Raw genomic sequence first — 25,513 nt, forward strand, 5'->3', positions numbered from 1 at the left:
TGTAATTTTTAGGTATAAATAAGAAAAATTATTTCTGTAAATATTCTCGTTTAATATTAGTACTGGCTTAAAATAAAAAGTTTTAATAGTAAAATCGGAAAAGTATAAAAAGTTGTGGACTGATAAGAAACTGAGCATATTATGGCAGTAAGTTTGATGTGTAGATTTAATTCAAATAACCTCAAAATCCATTTGAGATAATGACGACGCCATCTTGAAATTAGAAGAAGTTATGCGTGACGATCGCGTCTTTCGGGTTTCATATCCAGTGAGTGCAGAGAGCGTAGAGACCTCGAGCGTTCAAAAAGCGAGGGATCTGTGTAAATTGGTTCGCTGCCGTCATCGAAGGCATTTGCTAATCTCCCTGAAGAACCAGACTCCTCGCCGACCTCCGCAAAAGTACGACCGAGACCACTGAAAAAATATGATACGGAATTGTCGCTTGATCTCTTTATATGATTGATTTTCGTAGCTAACAATTATTTAATTTCACACAAAGAACTTTCTTTGACTCATAATACTTTTAAATTTTCACATTCAAATGTGATTTTGAGGCCAATCTAGATTACCTTAGAATAAAACATAATTTGAAATATTTTCACAGCCAGCATTTAAAATTAAATTTGTTATATCAATACCTTAATGAAAAAGGCTTATGCAGATGAGATGCGGAGAAGAGGGAGGGACGATTGGGTCGTGGTCCGGGAGCGGCCGGTCGAAGATCCGGTACAGGACTCGATGCTTGAATGTTCTTGCGCAATACTCTCCAATAACGTCTAAAAAGCCAAGAAAAATCAGTTACCATGACAACATCACTAAGCTTCAGTAACACTGATACTGTACTAATTAGTCCTAAAACATGTCTAACCTGTAGATATATAATGCAGCAGTTAACATTGCCAGTAACAAAGAGAGTAGGACGCAAAGTGCTACTAAAAGCGATCGGTAGTGGTAGGGGGAGACACAAACGCCGGCTGCTGCCACAACCGGAGACGAATCCGATGCCCCGTTCTCCTCCAGTAACTCATTGCGATTGTCAAACACCTAGAAAGATAAAAAAAATTATAATTTAATTAAGCGTTAACTCAAAAACTTATACTTATTTTAAAATGTTTAGTTGCCACTAACTCTAGATGAAATAGAACTTAGTAAGAGCCAGCTATGATCTTCAAAGAAGAGTGAATGCTTATTTTTTATTAGACTTACCTCAATCATCTTCCTGACATGACTTGGAGTTTCCACTTCATCTTTAAGATATTTATCAACTTTAGCTTCCTCGAAAGAGATTTTATAAATTGTCCCTCCATCATCATCGTTCTTCTCTTTGTTACTTTCTGTGTCGTTCTTTGTTACTGTATTATTACCTTCTACTCCTAGTGTAGAATTTGCTTCACGGCGTTTACGTCCGAAAGACGGTTCCGAACGCCCAGTGTGACTTGGACAATAAGCCTATAAAAACAATCAATGCGTCACTTATTTAGTAAAGATAAGAAAATATAAACAAGAGTATAAAATAGCATTAAAGTAGTATTTGTTATGTTTCTAGTTTTAGCAAGATAACCTAAAGATCAAACTGCGTGCAATTTGATAAACTGTAGAAATTATTGATGTATATGTCATTGACGCAAATGTATTATCGGATAGTTTATTATAAAAAAAATAAAAGAACATTAAATAGGCTCCGAAATTACGGAACTTGAATAATTATTTCACTATTGGGAAGGTATATTATCCCCGGATGACATAGACTATATTTTTACAAGGTTTTTTTTTTAATTCCGTGTAGACGAAGTCGTGGTCAACTGCCAGCATATAATAAGTTTACTAAAACTTCAATTGAGGTAATTTAACAGGATTAAATTAACAGAATACTAACTGGTTGACAACCATCTCTACATGTCCGTACAGTTGCTTCAAACACTAAAAAGTTTGATTCTGGTATCTTGAAGGCATTGAATCTCGCTTCCAACGAGTCACCGTTCCGACCTTTATCTAACTCTGGGAAAACGTCAGGATCTACTGGACATCTGAAAGAAGATGAAAATTACTTAAATTAGGAGTTGGTAGATTTTTTAATTCAAATTGTAACTTTAAGCTGGTACGAGATATTGTGTGATTTTCGTTTCCACGAAGATGGATTATTAGCTATTTCATTTAGTTTAAATTATTTTAAAATTGTTATAAAGACATGTGATATATTTTGAAATTCACTTTTTTACCACACAATGAATTCTACCATGCTTAGAATTCCATTTGAAAAGAATGTTATTGTTGGAAATACCTGTCCGATCTATTATAAAAGAGAAATATTCGATTATTTTATCTACATACCCAACTCTATCGATAAGTTGCACAGAACGGCCAGAATAAGGATCTCTTGCGATGACATTCGTAGCAAATATATCCGTAGCGTAGTTATATCCATCTTGGGCTTCAAGTCTAAATGTCAATGGGTCTCCTACAGCGATGGTAGTTGTTGGACGACCCTGGTAGAGTATCATCAAGCGAACTTTGGAATTCAATGAACTCTCCTCGGGTAGGTATTCGATAGGGATGGGACTTCCTGATCTGTCGATAAAATCATAACCAAAACTACGGTTAGGTTTGAAATATATCTTTGATAAATTACACGCTGACTCTGAATGAACACAAAGACGTGGAGGTTGCATATTTACATTTTTTTTAAATATTTAAATATATTCATGTTGAAAAGAGTTCATTCAGAGTCTTTCGTTAGTAGCTGTTAGTGATGTAACACAAAACAGCAAATAAATCAAATAAATGTTCAATTATCATCTTACATGATATTAAAAATATATCAAGCATCAAGCTCAGAGAAATCACAAACACACAAACACTCAAGCAATAAAAATTATAAACATCAAAACATACAAACAACAAAACACATTCAATAAATATATTATATTATAAAATGTTCTGAATTTCCCACACAAATATTGAAAATCTAAATAAATTGATTCTAATTCTACTAAATACAAAATCACGCTTGGTTATAGTTATTATCGCGTTTAAAAATTATCAAACTGTTTCTATTTGAAAAACTAAAGTTCTATTTTTAAAAACCGATAGCTTTAACTTCTGTTTATTTAAAAAAAAACAGAGGTTGAAGTAATGGGTTTCCACTACCGATATTACCTTTATAAAACATGTCACACCTCTCAAACAGTACAAACCAACTTTAATATTATTTTACGTATTTTTTATTTATTCCACGATGTATGAAAGTTTTATAACTTTATGATAATGTCTAACAGTATCTTTAGAACAACGAACATATATAACAATGTATATAGAACTTCGTTTTCCAAATAGATATAACTAATTATGTATTTATAATCTCACCCAGCGCCAATGTAATTTGAGGTAACCACCGCCTCCGCGGGGCCACGGAACAAGCATGTAAGATTAAATCTCTTGTCTCTAGATGTCTGCACGTTGTCGCTGAATTGAACTACCACTATATTCGTCATTGTGTCGCCATACTGCGTTGACATGAAAAAAAAAACTTAGTTATATAGCTATAGCAACCCATAAACATAGTGATTACCATTTTACGCAATGCTAGTAAATTTCTTACGAGAGTAAAACTAGATAGAGAAAACTTTGCAAAAAAAATTCTGTACTGTAATCCTTTTTGCTTGATGTAAGATTAGATGAAGTATTGGAGAGAAATTAATCGCCGTCTCTAAGTCTTGTGTTTTTCTGTTTATTACCTTTAATTTAAAGAAAGCAATTCTAAAATGTCATTTGTTTTGTTTACTGTACCAATTAGTGAAAAAAATATATTGTAGATCTTACGTTGTCCCTGTGAGAGCTAAACATACATGCAACGTACTAACGTCCTGCGAAACTAGGTTATGTTGGCAGTCTAGTTTTAGAATGTATTAACACAACTTACTCGTTGTGTACCGCATTCAGGGTATCCATGCGCACCGCTAATGCGCAGAACATTCGAGACGCCTCCATTGCCGCGGAAGAAACAACGATCGTAGAATCCGTACGTGTACATTCGGCCGAAAAATCCTTCGGGAAGACGCAGCGTGAACTCCATTCCATCTTCGTTACATACTTGCGACACTATAAATAGTAACAGATTAAAAATAATATGAAAAGCGTATTTTGGAACTCATTAGGATAAACGTTTAGGATCGAAAATTGGTTGAAAGAACGAAACAACTTTTCTAATCGTCTCTAAAAGTTATTTTACTTACCATCAAGACAATCGTCAGCGATACGGCCAAGAGCTCGTTCATAAAAATCATAATCATTAGCTGTGTTATCAAAGTGCGCAGGATTTGCCGCATCCAATTCCCGAGTGTCGCGATCGCTGAGTTCACAATTGTCACGAGACTCACCATAAGCACCTTCCCTGTAAATAACATAATCATACTTAAATTCGACGACACTTTAAAATATAATGTGAGCGAAGATAAATCAAACTATTAGAAACATATCTAACAAATCAGTAAACTTACCTGTAATTGAATGAGCGACAAATAAAATCCCTAGCTTCGATACACTCTCGCTGACAATGAGCCAAAGAGTGCGCCGTGGTGAAGCGTCGCACGAAACGTCTCTGCATACGTTGCCGGCCAACTTGTCTAAAGCTATCCTCTTCACAACGAGACCCTTGCCATGGTCGATTCCCTACTGGCGGCCTGCCAATAGGGCCACCTAGTGGACCCGCAACGCTACCTCCTATCGAACCTCCAACCGGACCTCCAATAGGACCACCTAATGGGTTACCTATTGGGGTTCCGATCGGCCCGCCGATTGGACCCCCCACTGGCCCTATCGGTCCATCAGTTTCATAGCCTCCGTATCCACCTCCACCTAAAATATCAAATTCCAATTAATTTTTGATTTGCAAAATTGAAAATTAAAAAATAATAGACGTCATACCTATTGGTCTATCCAGGCCTGATGGGGGATAGCTACCACGATAACCACCTGGTCTGTCAATCGGCCTTCTTATACCAAATGTGGGTCTAGGTTCAACTGGATATCTAAAAAGGAAAATGTGTTCCAGAACCATCTAGTATTAAAATTAACGATCTAACGCATTATTTTCTTTCTTGTGGTATATTATACCAGTTTACCTGTCTGGTCCCGGACGAACCCCTCTGTCTGGAAATCGTTCTCCGCCGGAGAATTCGGAGCCGTAGTAACCACCACGCCCGTAACCTATATTAACAATGCCACACCAAGTGTTTAAAGGAATATACAATATTTTCAACCTATACTTACATAGAAAATTAAGAAAGAAAAACAAGATAAAATATATTCTTACCAGGATATGACGAACCGGTCGGCGGATATTTGTCATACAATTCTGGATAACGATCTCCTCCTAATGGTGCAGGATCACGATTAACGCCTACTGGGTACCGACTGAATGGATATCTTCCCCAGTCATTTGAACCGGAAAAGCGGTCCTGATCGTATCGGTCAGGATAACGGTTGGGATAATAAGCAGGACGGGTTGGATATCTTCCACTTCCACGAACCGGATATCTGTCTGATGGATAGCGGTCGTCGGGATATCTATCCGGATAAACGTCAATAGGGTATCGGCTGATTGGATAACGGTCACCGGCAGGATATCTGCCAATATCATTCGATTGGTAGTCGTAGACTGGATACCGTCCGCCGTCGATTAGGTAGCGGTCTCCACCTGGATATCTGTCTGGTGCTGGATACCTATCTACGCCCTGTGGGTATCTATCTATCCCTGGAGGATATCTGTCGGATGGATATCTCTCGGGTCCAACACCGGGTGGGTATCTGTCGTCAGGATACCTATCTGCTGGGTAGCGATCTGACGAGGGATATCTGTCGGGATATTGGTCGGGTCCCACCGGATACCGGTCGTCGGGCGGTGGGTACCGGTCCGGTCTCCGATCGTAACGGTCATCGTCCGCATATCGGTCATCATCGGGATAGCGGTCAACGCCGGGCGGATATCGGTCCCGATCCCGGTCCCGGTCGCGGTCTCGATCGCCACCACCGTTACCACCTTTGAAAGTAAAATTTTAAAGTTGTAACAATATCGTTAAAGTGTTGATACAAAACATACATGCACTACAGAAGACTAATAATAACTAAGTACGAAAAGGCAACTCTATAAACGTTCTATAAAATATAAATTACATATTATATTTACGGAAATCATACATAATATTGATAGGAACATGCACTAATAATATACATTCATGCACATTCAGATAAAGTCTAAACTACTTAAATTAATTTCTAGGCTTAAACAAATTTTCATAACTAGTGTGGCCATGTATCACGAAAATTAGGGCTTTATTACACAAAATAAAATAACAATCGACGTGAAATATTGTAATACATTTTAGACACAAAACAAAAGAGAAACATAACATTTAAATGTAATTATTTTCTTTGGCCAGACAAGTTAAATATTGACATAGTTTGACTTGACAATAGTATTAATATTTACATAACTAACTACTATAATAATGAAAAATAAACAAAAAGTAAAATATTTCCATATTATGTTGATAATAAGTCATAATCGAATGTTCGTAGCTACTTTTAATACTATAATGAGCCCATTCCTTTCAATCATGCATCAAACCTGTATTAGACCCTGGCCTGCCCCAGGACGATTGCGAACCAGTTCCCGAACCCCCTGCCTCGGTCTCACCAGTTACGAGCTGATCTGAATCCCCAAAATTATTGACGTATTGAATAAAACCGTAGTCACTAATAAATCGCAAAATAAACAGTGGTAGAGCCCACTTTAACATCTTCGCACGAATTGCCTAGTTCGCCTGGTGAAATACCACTTTTTGTATTATAAAAAAAAAAAAGACAATCTGGTTACACAACAGTGGTGTAATACCAAAAATTGTTAAAATTTTTATTAAAAATGACTTTAGGCACGCAAAATTTAAAAAGAAAATTAGTAACCTCTGTGTTCTTCTAGACTATGTTCTACACCTATATAAAATTTCTGCAAGATTCATGCAGCCGTTATGAAGATTTATCTTTCCCTTCTAACAAACATCCATCCATCCAAACATACGCATTTATAATTTTAGTTAGAGTTTTGAATGAATCTTTTTTCTATCGATAATGTGAACATATAATTTTAAAAATCATATTTTCGAATAAATAATTTACGAAAAAAATATTCAATTTTACCGAACGTTTTGTCAGAAAATATTTAATTTATATATTTTGCAGTTTGGAAAGTATCAGATTTACGTGTGAAAATTATTATAATAGACATATTTGTACGTGTTCTATTTTTGTAATAGGATAGGTTCAAAGTCGCTCATTCTGCCTTGTTACGACAATTGCCCACTTATGTTGCACTTCGTATGAAAATAGTGGGACAATGTAATATTTTTTTTTTAAATCTAAGACACAAAAAAACTACATTGTAAATAGTTTTTACAACAATAATTTATTAATCATCGGAAAATTTATTTTGAATTAAATCAAATAACATACAGCTAAAAGAACTTTTTTTTATTATATTTAAAAAAAAGAACTTAGTATTCACTGCAAATTGTAGCAAATTTTAATGTAAACTAAAATATAAAATCCTTATCGGTTTTATAAATGGTTAAAATCATTGTCACCCTATTTTACGTTTAGTGTTCTCATGTTCATTGGGTGTTCCATTACTGACACACTTGCGACTCACTCGCCCACGTGATAAAACAACTCATCCATACATATACATGCCTATCGATAAAAAAATATTTCGTACACATACATAGCGTATTTGATAAAGGAAAAGCAACTGTAAGAATATTTGTCCGTCTATCTAGTTGTTTGTCTGTCCACCAATCCGCGTTTATTTCGAATAATCTCCGAAACGGCTGGACCAATTTTGACAAACAAAACTTTTTAAACTTTTTGAAAAGATTAATAATAATGTATAATTATTACAACTCAAATTAAAATAATAGTAATTAACGCGTTTTTTGTTTTGGATATAATTATTTATTTTTAGTATCCAACGACAACGGCCCAAACCCTTGATCGCGTGTAAAATTTGAGGTTATGTTATTATAGACAAAGAAATCATAATATTATTTTAATGATAATATCACGTCTGGCTGCCAGACATGTTGACCTGGATTAATAAAATCTAATACTAGCACTTAGAAGTACACAAAAAATGCCCTTTCTCTCGCTAGACGTTTGCCAGTTTATTAATTGAGTGCACAAGTAATTAAAAAACATTTTTGTCGGCCCCCTTCTGAACAAATAACTTTTCTAAAGGAGGTTATTCTTAATAAACGACTACATTCCTTAGGCCTCCTAGTAACCTTATATTACGATATCGATGCAATATTACTGTATCCAACCTTTAAAGTATACTCTCTAGTGGATTAAAGCTATTAACTTAAGGATAGTAATATTTAGCACTAATCATTTGACTTGGCACGTCGGTAGACAGTATACTTTTTTACGTCACGTGCCAACACAAACGGCAGTGTTATACTTACTCATTAAATTTTCATAATAATCAAAATCGGGATCATAAAGCAAACGCATGCCATCCTTCTGATTGTACCGGCTCAGGCGACAGGTCCTCGCCCTGTCGCTGTACACAGCGGACCTGAATGAAAACAAAACAAAAATAGAACAAACAATTTATGTCAGTTTTATCGTACAATGAACTCTACGATTAGGGCAGTTACTCACGCGCGTTACATGCATTTATTTTGTATTGATTTCGCCAATAAACAAAAATTAAAAAATTTAAATGACCGGCTTTGGCGCAGTTGTTAAGAACCTGACCGGACTAGAATCTAAAACGTCAAGGTTCGAACTCTACCATGTACAAATGTCTACTTCGATTTTCATATACATTTATCCAACGTTCTTACGGTGAAGGAAAACATTGTGATGCAACCTGCACATGTCAACCCCCACTGAGCCAGCGTGGTCGACTATGGCCTAAACACCCCTAAATTAGGTAGGTATGAGCCTATGGTTGGGTACGACTACTGAGTTGACGAAGACTCTATAAATGTAGTTCTAATTTTTTAACAATAAGCATTGCATCGCCACTTAAGGTTACACTGAGTGCACTGGATGCGGGCGGCACAGGACCGGGCATTGTGGCAATCGATGGGGGAGGCCTACGTCCAGCAGTGGACAAATTTAGGCTGATTATGATGATGATGATGAAGCATTGTATTGCAAATTGAAGCTGGATAAAATCATATCACAATTTTGGCTAGTTTTTTCTTCAACAAGAAAACGTAGTATACATTTTAGTTAAAAATTGTATTCAGTACGTATTTCTTTTTTCTTTTCTTGTCATTTAGAAAACAATAACGACAAAACATGATAATAAGTTTGCGAAAAAAACAATAATATAATATACTTAATGCACAAAACAACAAAAACGCTAATGCGTAAAATTATTTGATTACGTACATTGTTTTTGTAGGTCATGTTATGATAAGATTATATGTTAAAAATATTATGAAAAATAAAAAAACTCGTTTTACTTTTATCGAAGTTTCCTTGAAACTTGATTTAACTTTAACTTATATGGTAACATACTTTTCGATGTAAGAAAAAGTTGAAACTAAGTATGAGGTAATAAACTATTTTTAGTTATTAAGTTTTAATATTAACTTAGATCAAGAATGACATAATTCTAGTTTACATAATGTTTTAACTAAGTTATTCAATTGAAATGTAAATTGTTATCAATAACAATGTGTCATGCTTAACTTAAATAAAGCATTATATACAAACAAATTATACATATGTTAATTGTATTATGTATTTTAAATGTGAAGATTATGAAACTCATTTGTTTATATTCAAAGTTACAATGTTGCATGCATTGTGACCACATCGTGACGCATTACCACAAAAACAATGTGTCTCTTGATAAAAGATTATGTCACTTCTGGAATTATTCATTATTCAAGAAAGAAAGGAACAAAATCGGTTTTCCTTTGTTTCAACTTGAAAGTTGAAGGAAAATCAGAGAAAGTATCGATGGATTGTGAGAAAAAGGATATGTATTAGAAGAAAGTAAGTGAATTATAATGGTAAGACATGGCATAGTTGTTCTGTGCCAAACTTATAGTAGTATAGTAAAAGAGAAAAAGAAATTTCTCTCTTCACGAATTGTTTCTCAATTACGGCAGTTGGAATTTTATTCCACCTGCTTTCGAAGCAGAGACATTAGTGAAGGTACCCACAGAGTCCAGTTAACAATTTTGACATAATTAGAAATTAAGTCTCGCTTAACGACAGCGGATATTAGAGGTTTATCTCACCTGCATTGAAAGCTCGTCTGCCTAAGGCACTCGTCGAGACACTCGCTGAGGGAGCGGCCGGTGATTTCAGAGTGGAATTCCCCAGTAATCCGGCTGTTTCTGTACCGCTGGAAGGCGGTGTCTGGCCGCCTGCCCGGGGAGAAGAGGTGCGAAGTCGCGCTGTTGTCCGGGTACTCCGTGCCTCGAGCTGTCACCCGATGAGAAACTGAGCGTAATCGCGACAGAAAACCCTTATTGTATCGTTTTCACTCCTCCCTAATGGATTTTTTTAGCCTAAGATTTCTGTTTGCGCTAAGATATAGTTATCGTTCTATAATATTTTTCTTTCATAAGTTGTACAAAAATTTTAATAATTCATAGTATTGTCACCTCAAGATGAATCGAATTTCCGAAATCCCCTTTTTTCAATTTGTGTGCAATGGCTTTGTAGATTATTCTCCTTCATGAGGATTTTTGAGTCGAAAAAAGAAATTAAACTATTTTTAACTACGATATTGTATTGCATATTCAATGTACCATCTTAGCTACGACTGGTTAATGTTTTCCAAGTTCCAAGTTTTCCAAATTAAAATGTTTAATCAGTAACAATACTTACGGTTGTCAAGGCACACGAGATCGTAGAAGTGGTGCGTCGGTGAAGCGCTCACGGTGACGTCATCCTTCTGTGAGACGGAATCCTCCTCGGAGAGCACGCACTGCCGAGTCATTGCATCGTGTTCGATAGAGCGACAGAAATACCTAGAAACAGTATTTATTGGTGATTTTTGTTACCTTAGGTTTAGGAATAAAGCTACTAGGTGCTTTACATAACGTTGTGGAAAATGAAATAGAATGTTTGTCATCGAACTAAGGTGTCATCCTGTACTCTACAAGACCTCTACCTATACTATAGTTTTTAAATTGTAATAACTTATAAATATTTCTTACTTTTCTGCGCGCACGCACATCGACTGACATTCATCTAATGTCATATTTGAGAAGACATCAGCTTCGAAGGGTCCTCCTAATCGTTTGTTCTCTTCTTTGATGAACACTGCTAATCCATCGCAACGTCGTTCAGCTAAAAAAATTGCACGCGTTTTGTGACATGATACATAAGGTATGGTCTACTCACTAGTCAAGTCACTATTTTCAACTCTATAAAAGCCTTTTTGTATTTCAAGTAGGTATTATCATGAAAGAAATCGTTGATTTTAAAAGTATATAGTAAAACTTACCGTTTAAGCAAGTATTCTCCAGATAATCCGCATTATGATCGTCCTCAAGCATTTCGGGATGAGTCCTCCTCGTAAATCTGCTGAGAGAGCATGTCCGAAGCGCAGAGTCGTATGTCGCGGAACGACAGACGAAGCTAAATTCTCCTAAGCATTTATCCTCACATTCAGTGCGGTTTGCGACCATTATCTCTTTAAGATCTGAAGGTGGCAGCTTCAGGCGTTTTCTAGCGTGACGTTCAAAAACATAACGACGCGATGGACACTCCCTTTCGGGACGATTTGCTGAAAGAAAAAGATATGAATTACGATTTGCTGGTAGAAAAACTACGAAGTTGCAGGTCATACTATAAAAAATTCTCTTTCGTTTATTCGATGCAGATTTAGAATCTCGCAAGTTACAGCTTTAAAAAAGTCGTAGTTTTATAAGTTCGAAAAATAAATAAAAATAGAAAAAAAATCGTAACTGACTTACAAGTAAGACAGATTTCATTGAAATGAACACTGTTGGGGACGATCATGAGAGTGCCGATACCCTCAGGAGCGGCTTGCTCTCTCGTCAGGTAGCAAGTGGACTCTTCGTACTCGGGTTCCGGGCTGAATGCCGCTATCCTAGCTCCTGGTTGAAAGTCGATGGAGTTGCATGTACGGACAAGACTGTTGCCTGATCGATCGCGCAAGCAGAGATCCTGGCACTTTTCTAATACGCGAAAAGGTGGTGCTGTCTCGCGTACCTGGAATATAATTTTTATTTAAAAAAAATCTAAAATCATCAAATCATTATTACGACAGGTTCCTGGCGATTTCCATTTTATAATATTGTCATACAACAGTTCATATTAGTTAAACACAAAAATGAATAGTTTTAGCATGTTTTTGCGCAATACCAAAGTAGAGCAAGATATGACTTTGATAACAATGTCATAAACATTCTTTGCTTCCTGTTATTTACCTCGTGCTATGTTTAGCATTATGTGATATTATAACATACGCACCACATCGTCGTCGAAGCCGTGTAGTTGTTGGTTCGGTAAACGTTCGTACATCACACGACCCATTCCTTGATTGCATGTTGTTTGCGCTACAATTAGAAATAATTTCTGATCAATCATCTGAATCTGAAGTCTCCACATTGTGCTTTAATTACTTGCCAGTGTTGTAATTTATTTGCAGACTGTAGATGTGTTAGTATTATTTGCAGACAATCCTTATGGTACTTTAGGTAGTGAAGAATTGTGTGAAGATGGTTCGCTTACTCTACGCGAGTAGGATAAGGACAGGGAGATGATGATTGTCTTTTAGATGCATTCTTTCATATTTCTTACAAGGGCTAAAGAGATCTGACCTGACAGTTCATATTTTTAACAATTAACGATATTGTTGTAGACGAACTAAATTTCACGATTGGATCCATTAAAATATCATAAAAAGTTAAGTAATCTATAAATATTTCTTTGAAACATTTCATTTCATAATTCGTCGTTATGAATTATAGATTACTATGTGAAAGAGAAAGTATGTGAATTGTGGGGAAAGTTGTTTGACGACAATTTACATTTACAAGTTTATTGAATGTGTATTATGATTTTAGAGTACTTCCATTTATTGTTAAAACAATTTATTGTTCTATAAACGTAACTTTCCCTTCATCATCATCAGTTCACTATACGTCCCCACCGAGGGGCTTGAAGCCTACCTTAATTTAAAGGTGATTATGCCAAAGTCAACCACGCTGGCCAAGTACCGGTTGGTTCACTTCACACATATCTTTGAATTTTCTTCTCAGATATGTACAGGTTTCATCACGTCGTTTTCCTTTACCGTAAGCACGTCGGATAAATGTACATACGTAAATCGTTAATTGAAAAACACATTGGTACATGGCGGGATTCGAACCCAGGACCTCCAGATTGCAAGTCAAGTGCTTGACCCCTGAGCCACCGACGCTCTTAACTTAACTTTCCATTGCCCTGTGTTTATTGATTGCTTTGATTTTTACCATCAACTAAACTTGGCAAGAATTATCTTATAGCTCTTTGGCTCTATCACATTTAACAGATAATACAAAAATAAATGAAAATCTATATTTATAAGTAATATGACATTTTCACTTTTCACTTTGAGTCATTAGGTATTAATGGGTCTACAATCTGTCGTTGCCTCTACCTCATCCTCTTTCCTGTCATATTCTCCTTTTCTTTATATTATCTTTAATATGATCTGGTAACTTATTTGTTTCTTTCTATATTATTATTTTTTAAAGTTATTATGACGTTTGAATAATGTAAACTTGTTACTTCAAGGTGATATAAATAATTGTTTGTCAGCAATAAATACCAGTAATCAATAGATCAGGATTTACAACTTTATGTTTGTAAACAATATAGGAAATACGTTTAAGACAACACAAACGTCCTTAATATATAGTATGTTTTAAGATTCAATTACGACATGCATTGTAATGATCATGGGAATTTAGATCACGCAAAAACCATACTGTTTTGAATTGTAAATTAAGTAAAGATGATGTTAGTAAAAATTGCAATTGTTTTACGCATATTTGTCAGTTTCTACTACTTAAATTTTGACCATACTGTATCTTGCTGTATAAGAACGATATGGTTAGATGTAATATCATAAATTTGTTGTAAAGGTATTGATTAATGTCTTGCTCATATCTTCTCTCATCCTTGAATATTTTCATCCTTAGACCATAGGCTCAAAATTAGCGACGAAATGGGCGGAACCGCGTGATTTAAACAAAAGCTAGGTACTCCGCACCAGTTCTTTTTATGTGCGTGGCTGCATTGTGCTATACTTTAATTACATCGCCCATCTCATGGCAAATTTAGTACTCGCAACCTTACTGTTACATTATTTATGTATCTCTAAGCACCTATGTTATAAGTAATCTTAGAGTTAAATATCAATATCGATACGTATCATTGGTCTTTCGAGCCCTTTCAATGGGATATGTTCCATCAATTTTGATCCTTTTGTGTCTTGTTTTAAAGTTCATAGTGATAATTGTTTTTATAATTACCATTTGCCATAGTAAGCATGGTTAGAGCGGTGAAAGCGTGCATGACGCCCACTCCCCGCGGCTTCATCTTCAGGTCTGGTTGTGGCTGTTCCGAGACGGGTCAGTGACCTCACATGTGGTACCTAAAGGAATATAATTATACATACATATTTGTTTGTGAATGTAATTTAAGATAATAAAGACATTACAGATTAAGTAATTACGTCTATATTAATAGATACGCTGTTACTACCTATTTACCCTCGTTTTATTTCAAATCAGTATGACATTCAAAAATAGTTTAATAAGGAATTAAAGAGATTGAATGTGAATGGTGACAAAGGCAGAGGAAGGTCGAAGAAAGTATGAATGGATTGTGTGAAAGTGGATATGAAGGGTATGTATTCAGATATGACGGCTGATTAAAATGAATGGAGAAATAAGTACATAACGTACCAACTATTATAGTGACAAGGGTAGGTAGAGGTCCGTCCGCGCGAAATTAAAAAAAAAACTTAATAAGTAGCCTATGTGTTCTTCCAGATTACGTTCAATATCTATGCCAAATTCAATTTCTATATCAAGGTGATCTATGCGGCTTCGCCGGTTCCGGAGATACCTTCAAACATACATCCATACAAACAATCGCATTTCTAAAATTAGTAAGAAGTAAGATTTGTTTGCAAATGTTAAATCTAATATTTTCTGCAAATATAAACAAATTACGTAGAGATCCGTGTGAACGTAAGATAATATTACAAAAGTGAACTATGTAATAATATAAAACTATGTATAATATCAATTATAGTATAGAGGAATCCTGACGATCATATTTGCGCCATTGTTTTGATCTGATACGAGAACTGTGACATTGAAGTAACGTGATCAGTTTACCTTGATGAGATAAATAAATAAAACTATCGTAAACAACTCGCTTGAATCAAACAATCAAGAATTAAGAAAATAAGCGTTATTTAAAAAAGGAAATATAACATAAAATACTGAACCGTTCAATAAATATAACTAGAGAACACTATATTTATATTTATTTGCGGTTCTTGTATTTTTCTAACCCGGTTCATAAATCTATTAAAATAGCCAAATTATTGTACTTATGTTTATTCCCTCCGCGTTCCCAAACCGATGCTCTTATTTTAATGTTTTTTTTTATATCATAAGGTGGCAAACGAGCGAGCTGCTACCTGAAATCGTTGAAATAGCGAAGTGACCGTTGCCCATAGACATACGCAATGTTTATGCGTTGCCTATCTTTATTCGACGAAAGAGAGGATGCACAGAAAGAAAATATTTTCCCTTCCCATGCAACCTCTCATCCGGAAAGTCCACTTCCATTTCCCATCCTTTCCTTATAAGAAAAAGGATAGAAAGGGAGAGATAACTAAAATTAGGCACGGGACGCACACTCATCACACGAAACGCGGAATTGCTTCCACTTCACGCCTGTCTTCTGTGTGTTCTGTTTATTAAGCTGGGTATTTTAGGATATTATTACGCCAGAAAAATGTTTTGGTTCCTTTTTAGCTTCAAAAGGTCTCCCCTTCCTTTCTCAATTCATCGAAGTTACTAACGAAGTCGGTTTTTTGGAGCATTTTGTATATTTTAAATGATTGTAGTAAATGGAAATAATACATAGGGCTTGTATTGCCAACGCAATATCGCTTCGTTCATCAAAATAAATGATTTGATGCTGTGATTGAGAACAAGGTTACCTATAACGTACATGTCATTTTACACGTACTTTTATATTACACATTTTGTTTTTCCAGAAGATAATTTTATCCAGTATTTTAGTTTGATTTATTGACATGTTAACAGTCAATTCTAAATTAAATTAAATAGCTTAATGCTTAAGGATACGGATTTCCGATCATGAGGTCGGGAGTTCGAATCCCGGCATTAGACTATTGTCGTAAACCATATAGCACAAGCCTAGAGCTTAGTTGGAATGGTACAATAGCTATAAGTATATTAAAAAAAATCTGCTAATTATTCTTCAAAAAAAAACTGTAATATAACTTAGATTCTCCCTAGCTATCTTATGAATTGGTGGGGTTTGCTTTCTTTATGAGACTCTACAGTAAAATTTAAAGTAATATTAAATTATTTTACATTATCAGCTCACGTCTCCACTGAGGGGCTCGAATCCTAATCTAAGTTAGGGGTGACTAGGTCAACCATGACGGTCCAGTGCGGGTTAACTTCACACATATCTTTGAATTTCTTCTCAAATATGTACATCACGATGCACCGTAAGAACGTCAGATAAATGTAAATATGTTAACCAAAAATCTAAAAACACATTGCTGCATGGCTCGATTTGAACGCAGGACCTGCAGAAATTAAGTTTAGTGCTTAATCCCTGAGCTACCTACTCTGTATTTCACATGCATGCAAAAAAATGAATATTTCAGTTTAGTTCATTTTACATGCTTCGTTAGTAGAGACTGCAAATATTTATTTAATTCACGTTTTAAACGATAAGAAACTATTTATAGCAAACTTTGCACGCGTATTAACGTTACAGTGCAAAATAAATGAATCAATGACTTGCGACGAAGATAAATATAAACAGAATCTATCTTAATGTTAAAAATATTTACGCTCATAATATCATGTGCATTTTCGAGAAATTATACATCAATTTATTTAAACTTTATTTCTAAAACTAGCGGTCGCCTGCGACTCCGTCCGGTCGGAATAAAACAAAACTTTATTAGTAGCCTATGTGTTCTTCCAGACTATGTTCTGCATCTATGCCAAATATAACCGATCACCGTCCGATAAGCGTTCTAGAGTTCTTCTCGTCTAACCAACATTCATCTATACATCCAAACATTCGCATTTATAATATTAGTAAGATTGATTAAATAGCGTTATAATGTTTGTGTGAGTTTTGTTATTCTGCTTCTTTATATGTATGCTGTTGGCTTGTCTTTATAAAAAAATAAAATAAACAACATTAAAAAATAAAGTTAGAGTAAAATTGGCTTACAGCCTATATCCTATATTATATTCTATGGTACCGTCTTTTTTACCATGCATTTTGGTGGAGGGAAGGAATTTATCAGGGTTATGTAAGACTGTGTAGCCCAGAGACATCTGGCGCTTTCTGTCATGTGCTCTGGAGAGTCGTTTAACCGCGCCCTTAATCTGTAAGCGTATTAAAATAACTTATGTACAACAAATGCTATCAATAAAGCATCAGCATTGACGATATCAGAAGTATAATAGTGAATGAGAACAGCAATTCAGCGTAACAGTACTTCATTTTGCACGCGTAATTGGCTCGCAGTGTAACAAACAAAACAATACTTTAACGCTATAAAAAGGAATGCGTTATTTATATTACTACAATACTGTTATCCGCTATTGATAGCGAACATTATTGACATGTATCTGATGGTCATGAGTTTACCGTTATCGTTCAGAGACGCGTGAAATGGGAGCGGCCAATTGGATCTGTGGAGCATCGCCCTTTCACTGTCCAAAACTTTGCTATAATCTAGAAATGTCAACTGAATTTATCTATCTAGTTATCTATAAAGAATGGCAGATAGTATTCGCATGAATATTTTGATTGCTTTGGTTCTAATTTTCGACACTAATATTTGACCATACCACGCTAACTCAACCATTGATATGAGTTTGACAGTGATTTTTTTTATAAGTGTATTGTTTTCGGTGTACATTATGACTTTCTTGGGAAAATAGTTGCAGTGGTTTCCCCTTGCCACTGCACCAGCACTTTTTGGGGCAATTTACATCTCAAGGCTTGCTGTAACCTCCTCCAACCGGTTTCCCAACTGGGCTTGATGCTTGATGACAACGATCAGTCTGAAAACACTGCAACGACGAAGAAGAATAATTGTTTTCTATTTTATAACTTATACTTGGTTAAGTCCCAAGTCCATTGAGTCTGAGAGCAGATAAAAAACACATACATATTTATAAAGTATGCCGTCTAATATTTCTTTAAATGATTCACCATCCAACGATTTATCTTCTATTAAATATCTTTATTGCCGTAAAAGTAATTTAATAGTATAAATAGACATCGGTAAATACGGAATTCTCATATATAAATCTGAATTAAACGGCTCACTTAGTGACAAATTTATGTCTCTGAGTGAGTTAGTTATTGTTAATTCTAACAACATATAAAAATTTAAAAATCAGTCAAGTAGCTTGCTGTATGCGTGTTTTTTTGTTTCGTAGTTGTCTGGCCTTTGATTTATTTTGACAGCTCTATATAGTAATCTGCATGACAAAACGTTCCGAAGCCTCGGACTATGAAAATTTCGGCTTTTCCGAAAAAAAAAATGGTCGCGATCGAAAGCGGATGCCCGCGTCCGGTGCTTTGTATCCGACCGATGTCCTCGCGTGAGTAACAACTCTGCCTAATGACGTACCTTCTAAAATTTTTATACAGTTATCTGGGCCATGGAATCAAATCTCATATAAATGTACAAAAATTGTACAATTTTATCATTGATATTCATTTTCTTTTATTTTTGTACGAAATCAAAAAGAAGGAGGTTCAATTCAATCAATTCGTCGATATTTTTTTTCTAAATAGAGTTGTTACGCGCTTCCATATTTAAATAACTAAGTTACGACCATCAAGATAATATTTGTAATTTTAGTATACAAATAGTTTATACTTATATGTAGATGGCGTTAGGGTATACTATAGAATCATTCCACTTCCACTCATCGTATATAGATCCATTGATAATGTGGCCAAACGTCCCGTTTTGAACGGGACTGTCCCTTTTTATAGTTACGTGTCCCGGTGTCCCAACATGAATGGCGGGACGCCAAATTGCCCCTTTTCTTTAAAGCAAAACCTAAAGTAAATGTTTCGGTTATATGTATTTCTTAAATTTGTGACTTAATTTACTGATTTTATTTTAAGAAAAATCTTTAAAAAACGTTTTATTTTTCATTGACTACATGAAAAAAGCAATGTCCCGTTTTGAGTTAAAAAATAAATGGTCCCATATGAATAGATCCACTTTAAAACATGAGACGAAGTGGACAATATTAAAATTAAATACTTGGCCATGTAATAAAAGCCCTTTAAGAATAAAAATATTACAAATATCTAAACCAACGTAACGTTTCACTATTTCTTAATAATGATTGCAACTTTTTTATAAACAGCGAGCTAATTTCACAACGTCGGCCCATTTAACAAAGTTTTACGAAATTCTAAAATCGGTGAAAGCGACCTACACCTATTTAGTTATTTCCTCCGATGTAATACGGAAACTGTTTTGTCCTCTACATTGATTTCATGGAAGTCAATGGGCCATAACCGAATAGTGTGAAAGCAAGTGTCTACAATAGGTTCATGGGATGGGCTAGGATGGGCCATGGGAAAGAATGCAATCCCGGAAAAATTCTTTCACAATTTACTAACGATATAGGTCATGTTTTGTTTGTAGTATAATGATTCTTTTTAAATAAGGAATATACAGTGTATTACTATTTAAACCGCGCCAAATATTTAAATAGTCATTTCAAAGTTTGGTTTGAAACCCTTCCTATTCTTTTTGGTTATTTCCAGTTACCGTGTGTTTAAACATATTGCTATCTCTGTTTTTTCAAAGATAATGACAGGGATGATGATATGTTTTATACAGATTTTGATCTCAGAAACCAACCGTTTGTGGAATGGTTGTATTCAATATTTTCTTCTGTGATATTTTTTCGTATTCAGAAAATACTTCTTTGTATTTCCGAAATACCATTAAAACAAAAAAATAGTTTTAATATTGAAAAGCCATTTATTAAATTAAAAAAAATAAATAAAGTTTGCGTACATACTATTCATTGCCAACAAGATAGTCGTTTATTCCCGCCAAATGTAATGTTTTTCACGTCACGAAAATTGGATAGTTTTTATTCAATATAATTAGTAATATATTTTATACTAGCGGTTGCACGTGACTTCGTCTGTACAGAAAAAAAACAGCCTAAGTTACTCTCGCAAATATAAGTAACCTTGTAGTAAAAATCCCAAAAAAAAGGTCCAGCCGTTTCGGAGATTACTTAGAACAAATCAGATTTGCGAACAGACAGATATAAATTAAGAAAATATTAAGATATACCAATATCGTTAGACGAAATATGTTTTTTCTCTATTTATTAATTGTATAGATAATGCCAAGATGACGGTACATGGTCAAGGTTATGCAGATTAAAATATTCATGATAAACTTGTCTAGAAATATCACGCGAGCCTGTAATGCGACAAGGACTATTAGAGGTCAAATAACATCACGATGCATCTTGCTTTACTTTTCACAATTATAAGAAAATTGGCTGCAAATTATAAAAAAAAAATTAAGAATAATCGGAGGCTCTCTTTCTATCAAATTTACTTATACTCGTATTATAAATGCGAATGTTTAGATAATTGGATGTTAGAAGGTATCTTCGGATCGGCTCAACTCATCTTGAACAAAGATACAGATGTAAAACATAGTCAGGAAAAACAAATAGGCTACTTAATCAAATTATTTTTTATTCCCGCACAGACGGAGTCCCTTGCGGCAGCTAGTTTTAGAATAAATGTATATTTTTGACACTGCATTTCAATACGGTTAATTTTCCAACAACACGACATAGAATTAACTTAAGGATCGAGCCACCTTAAATTTTTGAGGCTAGAAATTTCATACGAGACGTTACCAATAAAATTTTAGTTATTGAGTCATAGGTCATAAAAGTTTGCTGAGAAGGTACTCTATGGCCACTCTATTCTTCACTCGAAGTGTGCTGCTTATCTGTCACAATCTGGCATAAAGTGTGAAACATGTGAATACTTTTATACTCAATGTGAGCAATTAAAATTATGCATATTCCATAAATTTAGTACTTAATTCATGCACGTGCGTGACTCTAGTACGTAGTTGCATAATGCAGTCACACAACACTGCGCCTGCGCCGTCCTGTCGTAGTTGTAACTGGGATAAATATTTACAATATTTAACTTGGATAGGTAACTTAGTTATACTAAATTGTTAGGTTTACCCTCCACATACTAAAGACTTTTAGTCGCCCGAGTTTGATCGTGCGCTTAATCAGTATGAGTATGTATGAAGGTGCGCACATTACATCAATAACATGCTGATACTGAATAAGGGCACGATCAAACTATCGGGCGACTAAAAATCTCTAGTGCAGTCTTTCCCAAAGTGGGTGATAGCGCCCCCTTGTGGGCGCTGCAGGTCTCAAGTTGCGGGTTATAGTAAAAGTTTCGTTTAGAATTCTCCGTTAATATACATATATAGGTCACAATAATTAATTGATTTAATTTAAAGTTATAGTGGTTTTTAAATATGTGAAAATATGGGGGCGCTAAAAAAATATTTATTCTCAAAGTGGGCAGTAGACAAAATAAGTTTGGGAACCACTGCTCTAGTGTGTGTGGCTCTTAGTATTGAAGAGAGTCACGTGATGTTGTATATTAATATTATACAACTATTTTATTATACAAATATTAGTTGCGTCTAAGTTCTGATTTGTATTCTCTACTAGTTTGTCGCAGGATTTACTGGATTGAATACTTATTCAATAAATACTTTAAAATTTGAATCCCTAAATTTTTGTCTAATTATTTAAAAAAAAATCTTGATGTCAAAATACCGTTTGTTATAGCAATAAAATATTATATTACTTTCTGCTTCTTAAAATTATTTAGTAATATTTCTTTCCGAATAAGCTTAAAGCTTAAGCTAAATATCGAGGAAAATCAAATTGGCGGCATTCAAATATAACGACCACATGATTGGATATCCGACTTCTGAACTGTAGTATTATTTTTATATATAACTAGCTGTTGCCCGCGACTCCGTCTGCGCAGGATTATAAAATAGATAGTAGCCGATTCTTAGACATACAGAATATGCTCACAAAATTTCATGAGAATCGGTCAAGCCGTTTCGTAGGAGTATGAGAACGAAAATTATGACACCTGAATTTTATATATAAGATAAATCTAAAAATATAGTTTTAACTTTCAATAATACTTTTTAATTATGCATAAAATGAACTTACGTGAGTTGAATATGCTGTTTTCCACACGTTAGCGTTTCCACTAAAAGCACACGAGAACGGCAGGTCACAAGTCACGGGTGCACATCTGCCCAGCCAAATCTAAATTGTGGTCATTTCTATACCATAATTCAGTTAAATCACATACACAGGGGGGGTGACAATAGAAGAGCGTTGTGAGCGAATCACACCAAAGACACGCATCGCTAATTCTCCATAGCCCGTGTTTACTGACACCGCACAACGAACAAATATCGTCAACTACATGAACGATATGCCTCAACTAATCTATCATATATTTCTACTTATATTAACCAAATATGAACACATGCTTGAAAATAAATACACACTGGGCCATGTTTATCTAAGGCCTAATCAGCCCTTAACTTTAGTTAGGTCCCATTACAGGGTATGTTTATAAACTGACAAAGTTAGGCTTGAAGGTTGGCTTGTATTTTGTGTTTTAACATCACTATTTTTAGATCTACCCGCAATAATTCAGTTGCATTCTTCTTAGTGAATATAAAGAAATTAATTATTTACGGACTAAGACTTAAATATGAATCTAAAAAGTAAAAGTGTTTTTTTGCTGAAATACGTCAAACTGCATTATAAGTTTATTACACATTTGGATTTGTGTATACACTTAAAAGCGATACTAAGACAGTGGTAATAGATTATAAGGTAATATAAGTAGGCTATTTACGCTTAAAGGAAGAATGGCATAAAGATTTGAAAAGTGTTAAAACAATTCTAATAATTACATCTCACAAAATGACGCTCAACTGTTAAGGCCTGTCATGCGACTATCGGCTGACGATGTCGTCTAAACTTTAACCTATGAAATAAAAAAGCAAGTATGATTTTCAACTGTTTATTTGTTTAACAATAAAAATTAAATTTAAACTTAATTATGTTGTTAATAAACGATCCAAATATTAATTAGTAGAGGCCGTGTTAATGCTAATTTTAAACCAGTCTGCGGAAGCTGATAATCATATTCACAGTGGGTTTGAACAGACGAGGTCCACCGTCAGTCATAATACTGGTTTCACACGAGGGTAGCAAAGTGAAGCTGAACAAAGAACAGTAGACATTGCAGTACCGCATTTTTTTAACACACACTTATTGAAAAAGCAATACTGATCCTAAAAATCAAATCAAAAATTCAAAAACGTGTATAATTATTCCTATACATTTAAACGATTCTACTAAAGATATGGCTAACAAAAAGTTAGTTTATCTAGAGGAGTTATTCTATCTTGATGTGTGCGTTCAAACAGTAACAGTACTGTTCTGTTCTGGATGCTTGTGATACCCTCTTGTAAAAGTTGTAAATGGCGGGAACTACTGCCGCCATCTTGTTTCCAGACTCGTCGCGATCGACGCGGGAGATTAACATCGGCGGGCGCTGATGAATTAATTGCATGTTTTGTTTTAATCCAATGACCTTCGCTGCGGTTACATCGGTCATCTTTCACCTCAGATCGGACGATAGCTATCCGACATGACAGTTCAGAGGTTATTTTAGATTAGCAAATGTGATAATCCAATACAGAATTAACATAGATCGTAATACAATGTAATAATTAAAACAAATACGCAATATATATTTAGTTAATAACGGTCCCAGAAGAAGAACCTCTCCTTTGGTCGTTTAGCTTCAAGTACATATTTACTTTTTCATAAACATAAACAAAGATATTTGTTATTATTTAATTAGAAGGTAAGGATTCCCATACGAAAGAGAATAGGTCAAGGTAAATTTTAGTCTTAATCTAATCTAAAAGTTTGGCAAAACAACAACGACAATTAATGTAAGAAACGGTTAACGATTCCAAAGTCTAAATTGATTAATATCGATATACAAGCCATGATTGATAAATTTCAATAGAATTATCGAGAAGAAGAATTCCTGACTATTGGCATCAAACCATTGTTATCAATTTAACAGTGTGACATCGCTTAAGATATAAAGTAATTATATGATTAATTTCCTTCATCATCATAAGCTCACTATAGGTCCCCACCGAGGGGCTCGGAGCCTACCCTAAGTTAGGCCATAGTCAAACACGCTGGCCCATTGCGGGTTGGTTGACTTCACGCATACCTTTGAATTTCTTCTCAGATATATGCAGGTTGCATCACGATGTTTTCCTTCACCGTAAGAACGTCGGATAAATGTACTTATGTAAATCGGAAATTAATGTCCTTACTTCGTTACTAATATTATAAATGCGTAAGAAACTCTGTTTGTCTTGCTTTCGATTTAAAATAGCCTGTGTCACTAAATATGCTATCCGAAGACAATATTTCACGCGAACAAAATCGCGTGCACATCTAGTAATAACATACATTTTTAATATCGATGTATACTTTCATTGTGTTAGGTGTAAATATTATCTTATCACGTACGATATTAATGTACAGAATAAAACGTGATCAACGAATGCCTAACTACTGTTATCTTGAATCACGATACTTAAAAAGAATCCTCGTGAACTTACACTTTCAAACATACTCGGAAAATTTCTCCTTTTTCTTTTTAAAACGATAAATCTCTAGAGTTGAAACAATTTGGCAGCCATGCATTATTCCAGCCAAGCAGAAAATTGTTATTTGTCCTGCATTTATATTAAACTAACTTTTGCCCGCGACTTGGTCCTTGCGGAATTGAAAAAATACTTAGTAAGTAGCCTACGTGTTCTTCCAGACTATGTTCTTGATCTGTACCGAATTTCAGCTAGATCTGTTGAGTTGTTTTTGACATATCAAGTAACAAACATCCATCCAAAGTTTTGCAATTTCATATTATTTCAATAATAATTAGGTAAACTATGTAATTGAAAATATTGTTATCGTTAAATGTGAAATAACATGAA

At 34.8% G+C, this 25,513-nt stretch overlaps 1 protein-coding gene across 6 annotated transcripts; it reads right to left on the reverse strand.

Annotated features, from left to right (window-relative positions):
• Positions 1-37: 37 nt before the first annotated feature.
• nompA (no mechanoreceptor potential A) lies at positions 38-23,431 on the reverse strand. 6 transcript variants are annotated; one of them, XM_013307638.1, is made up of 24 exons: positions 23,396-23,431; positions 22,635-22,733; positions 14,571-14,692; positions 12,523-12,608; positions 12,003-12,261; positions 11,531-11,812; positions 11,241-11,373; positions 10,909-11,051; positions 10,314-10,518; positions 8,514-8,626; positions 6,626-6,709; positions 5,312-6,037; positions 5,121-5,205; positions 4,924-5,027; positions 4,497-4,854; positions 4,233-4,390; positions 3,920-4,098; positions 3,364-3,503; positions 2,332-2,592; positions 1,877-2,027; positions 1,207-1,449; positions 869-1,044; positions 639-776; positions 38-414 (listed from the first exon to the last, which is right to left on the reverse strand). In XM_013307638.1, the coding sequence occupies exons 3-24, from the start codon at positions 14,635-14,637 to the stop codon at positions 231-233; spliced, it is 4,275 nt and encodes a 1,424-aa protein (XP_013163092.1). In that variant the 5' UTR covers positions 14,638-14,692; positions 22,635-22,733; positions 23,396-23,431; the 3' UTR covers positions 38-230. The 6 variants fall into 6 exon arrangements, with proteins under 6 accessions (XP_013163092.1, XP_013163093.1, XP_013163094.1 ...); XM_013307639.1 differs by lacking the exon at positions 23,396-23,431 and having other exon boundaries at positions 10,314-10,500; positions 22,635-23,026; XM_013307640.1 differs by lacking the exon at positions 23,396-23,431 and having other exon boundaries at positions 2,332-2,568; positions 22,635-23,026.
• Between the last annotated feature and the right edge of the window lie 2,082 nt (positions 23,432-25,513).

The sequence above is a fragment of the Papilio xuthus genome, unplaced genomic scaffold (genome assembly GCF_000836235.2).
Source record: "Papilio xuthus unplaced genomic scaffold, Pxut_1.1 DF828142.1, whole genome shotgun sequence".
In the NCBI taxonomy this organism is placed as follows: domain Eukaryota; kingdom Metazoa; phylum Arthropoda; class Insecta; order Lepidoptera; family Papilionidae; genus Papilio; species Papilio xuthus.

What these genes read in the sequence shown, in the direction of transcription:
- nompA (XM_013307638.1), bottom strand. Translation starts at nt 14,637, where the DNA reads ATGAAGCCGCGGGGAGTGGGCGTCATGCACGCTTTCACCGCTCTAACC. An exon ending in GACCGGTTCGTCATATCCTG is followed by an intron (nt 5,206 to 5,311) that starts GTAAGAATATAT and finishes TTGTTAATATAG; the next exon opens with GTTACGGGCGTGGTGGTTAC. An exon ending in CTGAATGCGGTACACAACGA is followed by an intron (nt 3,504 to 3,919) that starts GTAAGTTGTGTT and finishes ATGTCAACGCAG; the next exon opens with TATGGCGACACAATGACGAA.